At 42.6% G+C, this 18,593-nt stretch overlaps 1 protein-coding gene across 2 annotated transcripts in view; it reads right to left on the reverse strand.

Annotated features, from left to right (window-relative positions):
• Positions 1 to 13,808, reverse strand: part of TAF1B (TATA-box binding protein associated factor, RNA polymerase I subunit B) — a 67,175-nt gene extending 53,367 nt beyond the window's left edge. Inside the window, exons 1-5 of one of the 2 annotated variants that reach the window (XM_047068972.1) lie at positions 13,775 to 13,808; positions 12,098 to 12,196; positions 8,734 to 8,821; positions 5,418 to 5,515; positions 2,537 to 2,626 (exon numbers count right to left, since the gene is read on the reverse strand). In XM_047068972.1, coding sequence (XP_046924928.1) covers positions 2,537 to 2,626; positions 5,418 to 5,515; positions 8,734 to 8,821; positions 12,098 to 12,196; positions 13,775 to 13,792 — 393 coding nt within the window. In that variant the 5' untranslated portion in view covers positions 13,793 to 13,808. Of the gene's footprint in view, positions 1 to 2,536; positions 2,627 to 5,417; positions 5,516 to 8,733; positions 8,822 to 12,097; positions 12,197 to 13,026; positions 13,237 to 13,774 lie in introns of those variants that run through there. The other variant, XM_047068971.1, reaches the window with a different exon arrangement.
• Positions 13,809 to 18,593: the final 4,785 nt, after the last annotated feature.

Here is an 18,593-nt window from a genome sequence, read left to right on the forward strand (position 1 = left end):
TGTGCTGTGTCTCTCTCTGTCTTTCAAAAATGAATAAACATTAAAAAAAAAAAAAGAGAGAGAGAGAGAACGTCCAAATTTATATCTCCAGCCTAGACCTCTCTTCTGAATTGAAGGCTTATAAATCTAACAGACCTGCAGTTTCCTCTTGGACGTCTAATAGGTGTCGCAAACGTCACATGTCCCCAACTGAACTACTGATTTTCCTGTTCCACCTGTAATTTCAGTTGACGGCAACTCCTTCCTTCCAACTGCTTAAGCTCCAAACTTAAGTCATCCTTGATGACTCTTCTCTTTCTCTCACACCCCACATCCAATCCAACAGGAAATTCGGTCGACTCTATTCCAGAGCTTATCTAGGATCTTACCACTTATCATTTCCATTGCTACAACCTGATCCCAGCCACCATCAGGTCTTAATCTGGAAGAGGGCTTTTCAAACCTTCGTGTGTGTAAGAAGCACCTAGGAACCGTGTTGAAACGCAGACTCTGACTCAGTAGGTCTGAGTCAGTCCTGAAATTCTGCATTTCTTCCCCTAGATATCCTCATGGCTCACTCTCACCTACGATTCCTCATCAGGGAGGCGTGGCCTTCCCCGATCACTCCATCTCCAATAGCACCCTTTCCTGCCACCCCCTTTGCTATTTCCCTTACCCTGATTTATGCAATTGCTTGTTTGCTTTTTCTGGAAGTTTTAAGTCGATTATCTTGCCCAAGATCACACAAGTCACAAGTAGTGAAGCCAGGATTCAGATGCACTCCTCTTACTATTCTTGGCACAGTCACATTCAAAGCATGAAGCAATTACTGAATATTTGAGGAGACTAAGCTTCTAACTTAAAAGTACTTGGTCCTTTTTCCTTTCAAAATCGAGTATATTCAAAATAGGCATACTCTTCAGTAAAAATTATACACCAACTTGCATATCAGGTTAAAATTCTGCATACGCTTATTTACTCACCAAGAAGATTTTACCGTGATGAGAATATTACTTTAGACTTTAGACAGGTGTTTAGTCAAGTTAACAAAAGTTTTTACAATATCTATTTTTTTATGTTTGTTTATTTTTGAGAGGGAGAGAGCACAAGTGGGGGAGGGGCAGAGAAACCAAAGCAGGTTCTGTGCTATCAGCGCAAAGCCTGACGTGGGGTTTGAACCCACAAACCGTGAGATCATGACCTGAGCCGAGATCAAGAGTTGGGTGCCACCCAGGCACCCTAAACCTTTTTAAATACCTTAAGTTAAAGCAAACCGTAAGAGAGTCTTAAGGACTGAGAACCAACTAAGGTAGATGGGGGGGTTGGGGGGAGGGGAAAGTGGGTGATGGGCAGGGAGGAGGGCACTTGTTGGGATGAGCACTGGGTGTCGTATGGAAACCAATTTGACAATAAATTATATTTTAAAAAAATCAAAAATAAATAAATATCTTAAGTTCCCCTAAACATATTAAAATGTCAGACAGAATTCCAGGTTCTGATTCAAATTTTCTACGTAGTAGGTAAAACCCCAGTGTACAAATATAACCAACAAATACTTTAGCTGTGTCATTCTAAAGATCAGGTTCTTAATAGTCTGGATGGTTCTTTCTTTTCTCTTTCAAAGTGTCACCGTAGAACCACATAGTATCTTTTGCTTTTCTTGAGAAGTATCTGCCTCCTGAATCAAGAGAAGATAATGTTTCATAACTCTATCATTAAAAAGTATTGTCTGGGGGCACCTGAGTGGCTCAGTTAGTTAAGCATCTGACTCTTGATCTCGGCTCAGGCCATGATCTGATGGTTCATGAGTTCGAGCCCCACATCAGGCTCTGCTCTGACAGTGTAGAACATGTTTGGGATTCCCTCTCTTCCTCTCTCTCTGCCCCTCCCCTGCTTGTGCCCACTCCCCTCTCTCTCTCTCTCTCTCTCTCAAAAATAAATGACCATTAAAAAAAAAGTATTGTCTGTTCATGTCTCCTAAGGCAAGGGAAATAAAAGCAAAAATGAACTATTAGGACCTCATCAAGATAAAAAGCTTCTGCACAGCAAAGGAAATAATCAACAAAACTACAAGGCAACCTACAGAATGGGAGAAGATATTTGCAGGTGACATATCAGATAAAGGGTTAGTATCCAAAATCTATAAAGAACTTACCAAACTCAACACCCAAAAAACAAATAATCCCATGAAGAAATGGGCAGAAGACATGAATAGACACTTTTCCAAAGAAGACATCCAGATGGCAAACAGACACATGAAAAGATGCCCAACATCGCTCATCATTAGGGAAATACAAATCAAATTTCTTAAAAGAAATTGCTTAAACTTCTACTTAGAACTTAACTACAAATTTCTTTGTTTCAACTAGTCAAATAAGAAATCCAAATTAATTCCAATGTCTAGATCAGTGACCTTGTCCTTCTGGACTATAACAGAAACATCTTCACTGACGATTCTCTGACAAACATCATAAATCCAGATGAGGCTCAACCTGTTTTCATCTCTACCTCATACTAGAAATGACTTTTAATCCTGCGTTTCAGACTTGTGACTTACCGTAACTTTTCTTCTACAAACTGGGTTTTTACAATAGGCCTGCTTGCTCTTCTGAAGGTAGCGCTTCCAAAAATTATGTAAAACTTCATTCTAAGGTAGAAGGGAAGTGAGTGGTAATTCAGGTAACGCCAAACACACCGGTACATGTCTACCACATGTACTTCACATACCGCCCTCCATTCAAACATGTTCTTACCTTCCTTACCTACTTTCTTGGAAAAGAATGATCATCACAAAATCTGTGTATCAGTATATGGCAGGTATACGGCAAACACTGAATAAATTCTTCATTACCTTTGATCTTAGAGAAAGAAGAGACTAATTCTGTAAAGGTCACCTAGTTGACCCCTTCCTTTTGCAGGTTAAGTAAATTAAGAATCAGAGAGGGACACCTGGGAGGCCCAAGTTGGTTAAGCATCCGACTTCGGCTCAGGTCATGATCGCACGGTTCGTGGGTTCGAGCCCCGCGTCGGGCTCTGTGCTGACAGCTCGGAGCCTGGAGCCTGCTTCCGATTCTGTGTCTCCCTCTCTCTCTGCCCCTCCCCACTCGCACTCTGACTCTCTCTCAAAAATAAACATTAAAAAAATTATAAAAGAAAAAAAGAATGAGAGAAAGCAAGCAACTTCTACATGACTACACTTCTGGTTAGAAGCAGAGCTGCTATCGGGTCCAGGCAGAAGTAAAATAAAACAGGACAAACAAAACAAAACAACTTCTCTATTATTCAGCACCTACTAGGCATGAGGCATCCGTTAGCTCTGATACAACACTGCAAGACAGCCATTATCTCCGTTTTACCGCTACAGAAACTGAGTAAATTGGCCAAAATGACCCAACCACTAAGTGGAAAAACCATGAATAGGATTTGGAGTCAGTTTTCATTCCAGAGCCTGTGTTCTTAGAGTAATGCCGTTCCTATGCCATTTAAATGGTCAGGTCTAACGGGTTATGCTCATTGGCTAATTTCAGACAAACTGTTTTCAGGATTAACCCCAATGAAGTGGGTAGAAAACTATATAGGAGTAAACCCTACTGTATCTATTTGGTATAACTTTATGCAACTATAAATTAAAAGCATTTATACAGAGGATGGCTTGAAAGAAACCAGATTCCCAAACCCCCAGACTACCAAGAATCTTCCCTAATTTAATGACCACCATGGATGCCATCTGGTCTCTCGTGTTTTTGGATTTTTAATTCCTATAATACTTTTCAGGGTAGGCCCAGGGTCCTTTTAGGCTACAAACTGATCTAGAGGGCATTCTTTTTGGCTTGCCTCAAACACTGGTTTGAACAGCAAAGGCTCCTCTACAAATCTTTCCTTGGTGACTTCAGTCCACATTGATCTTCCTCCCTTCTCTTTTTGCCCTTAATGTCATTTATGAGCACAGCATTCTATCGTTTCATTTTTTTTATGAACTATATATTTTTTTAAAGTTTATTTATTTTGAGAGAGAAAGAGAGTGCAAGCAGGGGAAGGGCAGAGACAGAGGGAGAGAGGGAATCCCAAGCAGGCTCAGAGCCCAAGGTGGGGCTTGATCTCACAAACCAAACCGTGAGATCATGACCCAAGCTGAAATCAAGCGAGTCGGATGCTCAATCGACTGAGCCACCCAGGCGTCCCTCCACCATTTCATGTTTACTCATGCCACATGTGTGAAACGCTCTCTCCAACTAGGCTGCATCTCTTAGTACCTGGTTTCCAATAACGGGCATGAAGCAAGTGTATAATAACTGCTTGTTGCTAAATAACTGGCTTTTTAAAGAATTCCTGAAATGGCTTCAACCAGATGAAGAAACGTGAAATTCACATAACAGTAGGGATTGTGGTACTCTGGAGGAACAGCAAGTCCAAGTGTGGTCCCCGGACCATCAGTGTCACCTGGGAACTTGTAAGAAATGCAAATTCTGGGGGCACCTCGTGGGGTTCTGCACTTGGGATTCTCTCTCTCCCCCTCTCTGCCCTTCCCCCACTCGTGTGCACTCATTCTCTCTCTCTCTCTCAAAATAAATAAATAAACATTAAAAAGAAAAAAGAAAAGAAAAGAAAAGAAATGCAAATTTTGGGCCTTACTCCAGACCTACTGAATTGGAAACGCTAGAATGAGGTTCGGCAATCTGTGTTTTAATCAGCCTTCCAGGTGATTCTGGTACGCATTCAAGTTTGAGAAGCACTGTTTTAATGTATCCCTCCCCAGAGTGCATTCTGAAACTCAAGTCCTGATAGATACACACACTAGAGGATTTTCTCAAATTGTGAATGCCACAGACTACTTCCCCTTGGAAATTAAACAATCACGTTAACACAGAGAAGGCACCAAAAAGTCTGCAAGGCTATTTGTTTTACTTTATTTAACCCAATGTTTCCTAAATGCTGAAACTAAATATATTTATATTTACATATATTAATATTTAATATTGAAGACTAAAACCTTTCCTTTTAAGTTTATTTATTTGAGAGAGACAGAGACAGTGCAAGTGGGGGAGGGGCAGAGAGAGAGGGACAGAGAGAATCCCAAGCAAGCTCCGCACTGTCAGTGCAGAGCCCGACGTGGAGCTTGAACTCACAAAACCACGAGATCATGACCCGAGCCAAAACCAAGAGTCAGACGCTCGACTGACTGAGCCACCCAGGTGCCTCTGAAGACTAAAACCTTTTTTATTTTCTTTTGGATGCATTGCTTATTTATATTCTGTAGAGCACACTTTGGAAATTATTGGCCTAATAAAAAGATTAAAGAAAAAACATCAGAAAAAATGATTCTTTCAGTAGCCCTAGTGTCATTACTGATAGCCCTACTTTTCTCCTTAGTTTCCCTCCAAATCCTACTGGTATTCAAACAAAGCATCAAGCTAGCCTCTAGACGCAAATGGACTCACCTTTAGTTCTGGGCCCACTCCAAGGGTCTTTAAGGCTTCCGCTTGTTGATAAAGTATGTGCTGAAAACCTTCACACACATACCAATCCCAGCCTCTCTCTAAACAACAAATAACATGCTTCAGACATGTGCACTCCTATTTACTACAGGCTACCACATAATTACAACTAGGTTTTACATATTACAGCTGGAATTTTTTTGTATACCTGAGTAGGAATACTCTCTCTTGTTTCCAATCTGGCAAATACATACTAAATGCTAAAGCTAAACCCCGTTTTTATAATTCATCAGATTTTAAATATTTTAAGTTATCTACAATTTTTCTGAAATACTCATGGAAAAGGCAGAAAAATGAGTAGTCAACATATTAAAAAATGAAATACGCTTTAAAAGTATATACTGAACCCCAAAATGTACTGTACTGGACAATACCCGGCAGAATCCGAAAGGAAAGAATGTTCGACATTCAGCCTTGGCTTCTCCAGGCCTCTGTCCCGGTCACAAAGAAAGGGAACGGTGAGTATTTGGAGAATGAATGAACAAAAGCCAAGATGCAAAGGTCTAGGAGTGCAGAGAGTGCACTAAGAACATTCTAAGAAAATAAAGTGCTCGATGGCATTCTGCTTTTCTGGAGACAGTTACAGGTTGCAGGGAGAAAATGGAAGCAAGGAAACAAATACTTCCTGAACCCTGCCTTGGCACCAGGTATGTGCTGAATATTTGAAATATATTATTTTCTTTAATGCTCAAAACAACCCTAGGAGATTGTGAAGAAATCTGCCTCCACAGCAGACAGAGCTACATGTTTAAATAGAACTACCAGTTAAAGAAAATATTAAAATCGGTTAAGACCCTAATGTTTTACTCCTCTCTGCCGGACAAATATCCCAACTCTATGGAAAACATGTTATCGGCACCTTTCACACATAGTTTATGAAGTCTCTTACTAGGACTCCAGGCTCCCCTCTCCCCGCAGAATGTCACAGGACTCCTACCCTCCACCCTGTTGACTAACCCAATTTCTGGAAAGGGTCTTGGGTTGTATACGAGTAAGAGAGAAAGCCTCTAATTTTGATGCATTCTGAAACTGAGGGAGTTTAAGCTCTTAAAGCTGAACACGTGTGCATTCTTCTTGCACAACACCAGTCTTACAAAATGGTAAAGTCGTATTTAAATTCTGAGTTCCTATTTTATAGAACAAATGGTATTACCATTCTCATTTTACTGATGAAGAAACTATGTTGGGTCAACGAAGCTGAATATAAGACACTTGACACCTAATTTGAAGCATTTAAATCTCCTTCAGCAATTTAAGTTTAAACTATACATTTTTTTTTTTTTAAGTAGGCTTCATGCCCAGCATAGAGCTCAGTGTGGGGCTTGAACTCACAACCCTGAGATCAAGACCTGAGCTGAGATCCAGAACCGGACCCTTAACTGACGGAGCCATCCAACCACCCCTAAACTATACATTTTATCTACTTAAGTAAAATACAGATTAATCAAGTTTTATTGTAATAAAATTTAATTAAAATTAATCAGCTTTTAGCCTAATAAAAACAGTCACTATTAAAGGTAAAACAGAAACATGAGTTAGCATTTAGGCATTCTCTCTGTTATTCATCTAAGAATATCAATGTATTTCATATAGAGGTTTCACGAATATTTCTATATCTACATTTCATGCGTGTGTGTCCTTAAAGCTACCTTACAACAGTGTACAAGAATCCACTGTTACCATTAGCCTGGTTTCAAGTTGGAGAATCTGGCCCTGGGTAGTCACAGAAATAAAAAGCATCAGACTTGGGGTGCTCAGTTTGTCAAGTGTCTGACTGTTGATTTCAGCTCAGGTCATGATCTCACAGTTGGTGGGATTCAGCCGCCTGTCGGGCTCTGTGCTGACAGTGTGGAGCCTGCTTGGGATTCTCTCTCTCCCTCTCTCTGCCCCTCCCCTGCTCGCAAGCGCACACACTCGCTCCCTCTCACTCTCTGTCTCAAAATAAATAGATAAATTCAAAAAAATTAAAGCATCAGACTTTACCTCAGATTCTTCTCAGTAATGGTTAATTATATATACTCACTAGATTAATGAAATAGGTCACCTTTCAATGCACACCTATGCTGAGACTATTTTAAGGAAAATGATGTTCCTATTTTAGAAGGGTGTGTTCAAAATTCAGTGTGAGAAATGGATTTCTAAAAGATGAATATTATGTTTAACTCACCTATCCTGACAATTTCATAGTTGAGTCATTTCAGAAAATAAGCATTTTTCTTTAAAAGCACAGAAAATCATATTCACAATACATGACATAACACAGAGAAACATATGCCAACAGATAAGAAGAAATATACTCCATTATCCTTTTTTGCACAATAGTTGCTCCACTGGTTACCCCTGTCAGAATGGCTAACATGAACAACTCAGGCAACAACAGATGTTGGCGAGGATGCGGAGAGAGAGGATCTCTTTTGCACTGTTGGTGGCAATGCAAGCTGGTGCAGCCACTCTGGAAAACAGGATGGAGGTTCCTCAAAAAACTAAAAATAGAACTGCCTTACGACCCAGCAATCGCACTACTAGGCATTTATCCAAGGGATACGGGTGTGCTGTTTCGGAGGGACACGTCCACCCCCATGTTTATAGCAGCACTATCCACAATAGCCAAAGTGTGGAAAGAGCCCAAATGTCCATCGATGGATGAATGGATAAAGAAGATGTGGTCTATATATACAATGGAGTATGACTCCGCAATCAAAGAGGATGAAATCTTGCCATTTGCAACTACGTGGATGGAACTGGAGGGTATTACGCTGAGTGAAATTAGTCAGTCAGAGAAACACAAACATCATATGACCTCACTCATATGAGGACTTTAAGAGACAAAACAGAGGAACATAACGGAAGGGAAACAAAAATAATATAAAAACAGGGAGGGGGATAAAATGGAAGAGACTCATAAATATGGAGGACAAACTGGGGGTTGCTGGAGGGGGGATGGGCTAAATGGTAAGGGGCATTAAGGAACCTACTCCTGAAATCATTGCTTCACTATATGCTAACTAACTTGGATGTAAATTTTAAAAAATAAAAAATAAAGTTAAAAAAAATAGCTGCTCCACTGGAAAACCAACTCACAACAATAAGCAGGATAAAAACAGGATATGCTTTTAAGACATTTACTTCCGATTTTACCATCAACAATTACCCACTTTAATTCCACTTTGGATGAGCCATTTACAACTCTGGCAACTTGTCTAAAATCCATTTAAAATTCCATCCCACATCTCCAAGCACATATGAAGAAAGGGCTTACCAAGTTTTCTTTTTCTTTTAAGTCCCCGGTTGATGGCTTGTATTTTCGTATTAGGAATAGCCCCAGTGTTTATGACTTCCTTTGATCTCTGCAGGAAACAGACAGACGATGAAAAAGATGGTTTTACATCTCCCTAAATATATTTCCAAGCATCTCTGGGACGCATAATGAACCAAACTGGGAGTGCCAGGACCAAGGACAGTAACATTTCGGGAAAATTATATCAACTGTAAGATTTTGGTTAACCTTTATGTGGCTTTTTCATTCCAGATTTTTCACTACTTAAAACAGTACCCGGAACACAATAAACGCTAAATAAAAGTCTGTCAAATTAATAAACTTTTATTTTAAATCACTTTCTAATTTTTTCAAATGAAACCTAAAGTCAAACTTCCTTTTCTCCTCCATCCAAACACGCTCTGGAATGAAGAGGGCTGTATTTGTTGTAACCAGCAATGCCTACACTGCATACAGATTTGTTTCATCCTGCTTTTCTACGTATTTGAATAATACAGCTTTCATTTCTGAAATTATAAAAGTACTACTTTTTATTTTTACTCAAACCTACAGAATTTTAGCGTGATAAATAGTGAGTAGCATAAATGGTGAGTGTAACTCATCCCATAGTCTTCAACTCCAAGTGCTCTCAAGGGCTGGTACCTAAGATTCTGCCTTTCTCACAACCAAAACATAAAAGCATTAAGTCTTAATGATGGGAGAAAGGTGAAGATTTTTAACCAAAAGGCAACATTTATATATGTCTCTAAACTTAGAGATTGGAATGAAGTTTATCGGCAGCCTTCACTAAGAGTAAAAGAAACACCTTTAACGATAGGATTTGGGGAATGTATTTCCTGTAGCCAGAGAAACCACATTCAAAGCAATATTAGTGGACTGGGTTGGCCACACTGAAAACAAAGATCCATCAGAATACGTACCAAAGCAGTTACCCTACAAAGACAGGTACAACTTCTAAGGAGTAGGCAGGGAGGAGCGCCTGGGTCGCTCGGTCTGTTAAGGGTAAGTGTCTGACTTAAGCTCAGGTCATATTCTCATGGTTAGTGAGTTTGAGCCCCGCCCATGTCAAGCTCTGTGCTGACAGCTCGGAGCCTGGAGCCTGCTTCGGATTCTGTGTCTCCCTCTCTCTCTCTCTCTCTCTGCCCCTCCCCCGCTCATGCTCTGTCTCTCTCTCAAATAAACATAAAAAAAAAAAAAAGAATGCTACATTCTTGACAAGTTACTCCACACACGTTGTCTTTCAAATGTGGAACTAGATGGTGTAGTGGTATTAGGATCTTTCAAGTTAAAGTAACTACAGTAGGTTTTATCAGACAGAATCAAATAGGAACATTATTAAAGACAGAAATAAAAGACGCAATTAGTTAATGGAGTTTAATTTCTACGAAAATAGCACACTGACTTCATCTGCCAATGACGAACTGTCCAATTAGACACAATCTTCCTTTGCTGTGTTGACATTTGCACGGCCACTGCAGAAACAACGGTGAGTAAAACTGCTAGTGCCTTCCATGCACCCGAGCAAAGAGTATCACACCGCATCTATTTAAAGTGAATGAGTTGACGTGTGTACATCCGTATATGCATGTGTAACTACACGTAGAGATACACGTATAAACATCTTCACAAAACCATCGCCACCACCAAGATAATAACACATATCCACCCCCTCCCCAAATTTCACTGAGCTGGCATTTTTTTAGCTGTTCCATGTGACTTAAATGGGAAGCAGGCATAAGAACTTCAGCTGCATACTGGAAAACAATGATTGCTTCAAGAAAAGCTCTCGCGGGGGCACCTGGGTGGTTCAGTTGGTTAAGCGTCCGACTCTTGGTTTCAGCTCAGGTCACGATCTCACGGTCTGTGGGTACGAGCCCTGCATCGGGCTCTGCGCGGACAGTGCGGAGCCTACTTGGGATTCTCTCTCTTCCTCTCTCTCTGCTCCTCCCGTGCTTGCTCTCTCTCTCTCAAAATAAAAACATAAACTTAAAAAAAAGAAAAAGAGGGGCGCCTGGGTGGCGCAGTCGGTTAAGCGTCCGACTTCAGCCAGGTCACAATCTCGCGGTCCGTGAGTTCGAGCCCCGCGTCAGGCTCTGGGCTGATGGCTCGGAGCCTGGAGCCTGTTTCCGATTCTGTGTCTCCCTCTGTCTCTGCCCCTCCCCCGTTCATGCTCTGCCTCTCTCTGTCCCAAAAATAAATAAAAAAAAGTTGAAAAAAGAAAAAAAAATTTTTTTTAAATAAAAAAAAATAAAAAAAATTAAAAAAAGAAAAAGAAAAAAGAAAAGCTCTTGGGTGAGCTACAAGGTAAATTAGCCACTTTCCTCAAGGGAAAAAGTTTTTTTTAGTTGCTTTACATATTTTGCCCAAGTTTTTAGCTGTTTAAGGTAGGAAGATAAATCCGGTCCCTGTTACTCCATCTTGGCCCAAAGCAGAAGTCTACACAGTTACTTTTTTCGGTTTCAAATCTGCCTTTCTTAAGTCTATATGGTGAAGGTAACATTTGCTCCTCCCCAGCTCTGTGTACTTGGAGCAAATCTTCTTCCAGAGAGGAGTCCTGGCACGTTTGGCCTGTCCAGGGGCAGACTGCCCACACCTTTGATTATTTTGGTTACAGTGGCCCGAATGTGTGGTAACTAGAACAGGACGTTGCACTCACAGTGTGAAGAGGCCTCACTGACCAACGTTACACAGGACAGTATGACAGTCTCTAGCGTAAGAGGCAGGTGCGATGGGGTAAAAGGAACACTGTAGTCAGAAGACTCAGGTTCACGTCCGGGCTCAACACTTTAGACTTGTGCGACTTGGGCACACTCACTCAGCTCGTGAGCCCCACTTGCCCCATCAGGGACCATAATAGTATATCTCACAGGTGAAAATGAATATTAGGAGAAAATGAAATAGTGGATAAGAAAACACTTTGCAAATCTGTAAGGGATTAAACAGAGGTAAAATGAGAATGAAGCATATTCAATATTCCCAATGGTCCTCAATCTAACATTCCATCTTCCAAACCTCAAAGCTAGAACACATTAAACACTCTTACAGAAGTATTAAGAAGAAATGCATCATCTTCTAAGTACAATTTTAATTATTTTCCCTTACACAACACAGTCTGAGTCATGACATCACTTGTAAATGAGGCCCAACATCATTTCAGAAACCCATCCTAAATGTGATTTACACGTTCCTTAACTCATGTAGAAGCAGTGAAGATTAACATTCTTGGAATCTGCCCACGGCAGGAGTGACAAAAATCGATCAATTACTTGGGCACTATGCCACATAACAGGCTAAAACTGCAATTTTCAAAACATTGGCAAATGCATAAATGATGTCTGTTACTTACTTCTGTAACGTTGTGGCAAGAAGTGCAGTAATATTTGCCTTCATCAGTAAGACCCCAAGAGACAGCAGCACACTGAGTGCATCTTTCTTTGAATTCTTTCTAGAGGAGCAGATAGAAAAGGGGTTACTATCAAATCATATTCACCACATTGCATTTCTACAAAGAAGGTTCCCTGATTTTACCCTATAGATTAAAAAAAATCATAGATGATAAAAAAAATATATCAGAGAGATTATTAAGAAGAAAAGCCGTTCAGTCTTTTGGACAGTTTGAAATGGAATTACATTATTTTTAAAAGTTTCTAAAATATGCAGTGGGGGAGGGGAGAAAAAAGAAAAGGTGATGGGGTAAAATGTTAAAAAAGATGAGTAAATAAAACTCCTTGAAAGTGCTGCGAGGAAAAAAGACGACAAGATTTAAGAAAAGACTTTAAAAATAGAAATAGGGGCCCCTGGGTGGTTCAGTTGGTTGAGCGTGCCACTTCAGCTCAGGTCATGATCTCAGGGCTCATGAGTTCAAGCCCGTGGGGCTCTGTGCTGACAGCTCAGAGCCTGGAGCCTGCTCCTGATTCTGTGTCTCCTTCTCGCCCTCTGCCCCTCCCCCATTCGCGCACTGTCTCCCTCTGTCTCTCAAAAATAAATAAATGTAAAAAAAAAAGAAGAAGAAGAAATAGCAGGCCATTTGCAACGTCCTCCGTGACACTAAAAACACAGATGACAAGAGAACCAGATTGTTATTGGGGTTGTTTCAAGTTTCGATTTATTCATCCAGCAATATAAGGAGTATTACCCATGCATGTCCTAGGCATTTAACTAGGTGCTGGGGATTCAGTGGTGAGCAAAACAGGATCCCTACTCATGGCAAATATAGGTTAGTGGTGAGTTATAACGATCAATTATAATGGTGAGTTAATGATCAATTTCATTCACCTGGCATTTACACACGTTAACCATCCATCATTCAATAACCATTTGTTGAGCATCTATAGCGACTAAGCCCTTCTACCACATGGTGCTTCCGTCCATACATACACTGGCACTAAATTCCTGATCCCCAGCGTTTAGGTCTTTGACCTTGTCTTTGATCTAGCTACCGAATGCTCCTTCAATAGGGCCAAAGGGTGCAGCATTTCATGTAGCGTGTTAGAAATGAACGCCGAAATCATTTCAACAAGTCGGTCAAGTTTGCAATGACCCCGTACTGAAAAGCGGCATCACCTCGGCGCGGCCCGAACCCGAATTTGGAATCCCTCACCCAGCCGGCGGCGAGGATTCCCAGAGACACAGGCGGGGGTTACGGAGGAGCCGGCGGGTGCCAACCCCGACCCTTCCCACGCCCACCCCGCCAGCAAGGAGAACCCGTGGGTGGCCCCGCCGGCAGGGGACGCGCCACGTGGGTGGCCACCGCCACAAGTCCCACGGCTTCGGCCTCCCCCGGAAACACACCCCTACGGACTGACGCCCCGCCCTCCCTTCAGCCGCGACCTCACGGGGCCAGAAACGCCAGCCGCACCCCGGGCCCGCCAGCCCCATCCCTTGCCCCGCCCCGCAGCCTTCCGCCCGCCCTCCTCCGGCCAGCGGCCGCCCCCACGGCCGGTCGGCGTCCTCCAGCCGCTTCCCTCGGCCTCCCTCCCCTCCCTCCCCGCCGTCGCGCCCCCAGGGCGCCCGGCTCCCTCACCGCCTCCTCCAGGTCCATCGCGGCGCCGCGGGGCCCGTTACCCGGGCAGCGAGCGCAGCTTCCGGGAGCGCCGGGCGGAGCCCGCCGGGCGGAAACCGAGACCGCGGCTTTGCATTCCGGGCGCCTGGGGCCGCGGGGAGGTCCCCGCCGGCTCCGGGAGGGAAGCCCCGCCAGCCCCGCGGCCCCCTCCCAGACTGCATTCCTCTCCTAGTCGTCGTAACCCGAGCCGACCGGGAAGAAACGGGGCGGTGCCTCACACCGAGCCGATTCAGTTCCGTTCCGCTCGCTGCAGGACCGTCTTCCCGCTGCGCGCGGCCGACGGTCCCCAGCGTGGACTCGGAGCGCTCCCGGTCTCCACTCCGCGCTGGCTTTGCACGGGAGAGGCCTGGGGTTCTGGAGGGAAGAACACGTTTTCGCGGTAGACCCGGATTCAATCACCGTTTTCTGTGCCTCAGTTTCCTCCTCTGTAAGAGTTCGTTCGATACTAAGTGTTAGTCTGTATATTTTTTTAATGGTTATTTTTGAGACCGAGACAGAGCGCAAGCAGGGGAGGGGCAGAGACGGAGACACAGAATCCCAAGCAGGCTCCAGGCTCTGAGGGCTCAGCACAGAGCCCCACGCGGGGCTCGAACTCACGAATCCTGAGGGCCTGACCTGAGCTGAAGACGGAGGCTTAACCAACGGAGCCACCCGAGCACCCCTACTAAGTATTAGCATTAAGCAAGCATTTTACTTGGAAGCTGTTGGAGGAGTTACGCGATCTGACTTAATGTTTGACAGATCAGTCTGAGCCTTCCGGGGAGAAGACACCGATGGGGGCAAAGGTAGAAGTTGAGAGGCAAGTCAGGAGAGTCTTAAAATAATCCAGACCAGAGAGGAGGGTAGCTTGGACCAGGTAAAAGCAGTGGAGACAGTGAGAAGTGCTAAAATTCTGGAAATACAGATTTTGAAGGTAGACCTAGGATATCTTGAAGGTCAGGAAGTGGGCGGTAACAGAAAGAAAAAAGTCAAGGGTGACTTCAAGACTTTTGACCTGCAACTAGAAGGGTGAAGTGATCATTGACTGAGTAGGGGCAGACTGTGGGTGGAACAGTTTGGGAGTGGGGTAGAAAGGAGCCCGGAGTTTGATTCGGGACCTATCGAGTTAGAGATGCCGGTAAGACATCCAGGGAAGATGAGAAGGTAGTTTGTAGCATTCACAGGCTACTCCTGGACTGGAGACATACACTCGGCAGTGCTCTCTGTCTAGATGGTATTTAAAGTCATGAGACCAGATGAGATCACTAAGCAGGTGGCTCTTTATTCACTCGCTCCTTACTTCCCTGTCAGTTCACTTATTTCACAAAGTTGTTAAACACCCACTAGCTGCCGGGCACTGGGCCAGCAATTGGGAAATAAGAGAAAAACAAGACAGACTCCTTGCCTTCAAGAGACTCCCAGGCCAGTGGCGCAGCCCATCTCGTTATTTTTTCATGGCACCGCACAAATGTTCTGTCCGGTTGTGTCACCCGTGGCATTTGCCAGGCTTGGCTCTGTGCAGCTTCAGACTGTTTCTGAAAAATCTTACCTATCGTTAGAGCATTAAGGGTGGTCGTATGAACAGCTAGATCATAAGCCTCTTATTTTCTAGATCAGCCCTGATTTCAAATGTTGAACTGTTAGAACAAGAGGGCAGCACCGAATGCTCAACTAAATAGTTAATGTATTGAACTAAATATGAGATCAGGAATCTTTGTCTTTTTGTTATTGCCGTGTATCCAGGGCCTAGAACAGTACTCAGCTCATAGAATGTGATCAATAAATATTTGTTGAATGGATGAATGATTTTGTAAGATTTTCATGTATACGCAAAGTAGTTTAAACAGATGACACATCTTGATTGGAGACTTTGGGCGTGTGGTTGCACAGAAATGAGTCACAGATTTTTCCAGCCATTCCTTACCAGAAAATTGTTTTGAGCAAAGCCAGCCCTTTGGAAGATGTTTTCATAGACTGTAAGAATTAAAGGAGTGTTCGAACAGAGAAGCTTTAGTATGCAGTTCTTAAAACTCTGGCTCAGGTGCCCTATTTGCCTGTCAGATTGGCACAGATCATTTGAATGGACTCTGCCTTATGCTGCAGGTGAGCGTGAATGTGGGTGTATTTCTGGAAAAAACGTTGAGCTACATACAGGTCATGTTGTGGGGCAACAATGAGGTAACCCCAAGAAGAGGAAACAGGGAAATAAAATTAGAATTGAGATAATAGACCTTTAAAGCGTCCAGGGAGTCTCTGGGCCAAGATTTGATTCAACATCTTGATGGAAGGTATTAACATATCTAAAGAAAGAATGTGTACATCAGAAAGAGATACATTTAGCCCACCTGGTAAAGGTGGACCTAAATTTCCGCAAGGACCCCAGCTGTGCTATTATGCACTGACAGCTGCTATATGTGACATTCCACGTAAGTGACAGCCAGTGGAACCGACACTAACCGCTACTCAATTCTGCCAATAACTCTAGGCTAATAAATTTGCAATTTTGATGAGATGAACAAATTCCTAGAAAAATACAAGTTACCAAAATGTCTGTAGAAGAAATAGGAAATCTGAACAAGTCTATATTTATTCAGGAAATAGGTACGCTGTATAAATAAAAAACCTCACACAGAAAACCCCAATCTCAAATGAGTTAAAGGTAGTAAATTTCTACCAAATGTTCAAGAAAGAAATAGTAGGGACGCCTGGGAGGCTCAGTCGGTTAAGTGTCTGACTCTTGATTTCAGCTCAGGTCATGATCGTGAGTTTGAGTCCTGTGTGAGGCCCTGTGCTGACAGAGCAGAGCATGCTTGGGATTCTCTCTCTCCCCGTCTGTCCCTCCCCTGTGTACCCTTGTGCTATCTTTCTCTCTCTCTCTCTCAAAATAAATAAATAAAGTTTAAAAAAAAAGAAAGTAGCACCCACCTCACACAGACTCTTCCAAATAATGGGAAAACCACATCTTACGAGGCTAGCATAACTCTGACATCAAAACACGGCAAGAATATTCAAAGAAAAGTAAAAATTGAAGTCCATTCTCTCTCAGTAACATAGATGAAAAAATTCCAAACAAAATACCAGGAAATTGAATGCAAGTCCTTTGTTATATTGAGCAATATATATAAATAGTTTAATAAATCAAAACCAAGTGGAGTTTATTCTAGGAATGTAAAGTTGGTTTAAGTTAGAAAATACATAAGTCAAACAGTAGTGCAAGAATAGACCAAAAGAGGGGCGTCTGGGTGGCTCAGTCAGTTGAGTGGCCGACTTCGGCTCGGGTCATGATCTCACGGTTCGTGGGTTTGGGCCCCGCGTCGGGCTCTGTGCTGACAGCTCAGAACCTGGAGCCTGCTTCAGATTCTGTGTCTCCCTCTCTCTTCCCCTCCCTCGCTCATGCTCTGTCTCTCTCCCTCTCTCTCTCTCAAAAATGAATAAACATTAAAAAAGAAAAAAAAATAGACCAAAAGATCAATGGAAGAGAACAGAAAGTCCAGAAACTGACCCTCCCCCCCAAAAAGTAAGATAACCCGATTTACAACAAAGGTGCTACTAAAATTCAGTGGGAAAGCAGTTTTTCAATAAAAACTATGATCAGTTGAACTTTCGTATAAAAAAAAAATACCCCTACATCACACCCTATACAAAAAAATAATTTGAAGTGTATCATAGCCCCACGTGTAATGATTAAAGCCATAGAGCTTCTAGGAAAAAAACCAGAAGACATCTTTCTGACTTGAGATAGATTTCCCAAAGAGCACAATCCTAAAAGCACTATCCGTGAAAGAGAAGATTGTTAAATTGGACTTGATTAAAATTAGGAACTTCAGTTCATCGAAAGACATTGTTGAAGCAAACCAAAGACTGAGAAAACGTGTTCTCAATGAATGAATTCAGCAAAAGACACCTACAACAAATAAATTCCTACAAATCAGAAAAAGTAAATAAGTAGACAACCCAATTAAAAAATAGGTCAAAGACTTTCTCAACAATTTCAGGATAGTTAAGAGATCAGTAAATAAACAAAAAGGTGCTCACCATCATGACTCCTTAGAAAAATGCAAATGAGAACCACAGTGAGCTACTACAACTGGCTAAAGTTAGACAGTATCGAGATTTTGCAAAAACCTGGATAAATAGGCCTCTTCTACATTGCTGATGGGAGTATAAATTGGCAGCAATACTTTGAAAAATTGGTTGGAAACAATGCTAAATATATGCTAAGACCCAGCAATTCCAGGGGCACGTGGGCGACTCAGTCCATGAAGCGTCCGACTTCAGCTCAGGTCATGATCTCACGGTTCTTGAATTCGAGCCCTGCGTCAGGCTCCGTGCTGCCAGCTCGGGACCTGGAGCCCGCTTTGGATTCTGTGTCTCCCTCTCTCTCTGCCCCTCCCCTGCTTGCCCTCTGTCTCTTTCTTTCTCAAAAATAAATAAACATTAAGAAAATTAGGAAAAATAAAAGACTCATCAATTCCACTCTTATATACCAAGAGTGCATAGATTCACCAGAAGATGTATACAAGTATTTTCATTAAGCATTCTTTTTTTTTTTTTTTTAATTTTTTTTCAACGTTTATTTATTTTTTTGGGACAGAGAGAGACAGAGCATGAACGGGGGAGGGGCAGAGACAGAGGGAGACACAGAATCGGAAACAGGCTCCAGGCTCCGAGCCATCAGCCCAGAGCCTGACGCGGGGCTCAAACTCACGACCGCGAGATCGTGACCTGGCTGAAGTTGGACGCTTAACCGACTGCGCCACCCAGGCGCCCCAAGCATTCTTTATAATATCCCTGAATCACA

This window comes from Lynx rufus, unplaced genomic scaffold (assembly GCF_022079265.1).
Source record: "Lynx rufus isolate CCGP_SWC_20201006 ecotype Redwood Valley unplaced genomic scaffold, mLynRuf1.p SCAF_8, whole genome shotgun sequence".
NCBI lineage: Eukaryota > Metazoa > Chordata > Mammalia > Carnivora > Felidae > Lynx > Lynx rufus.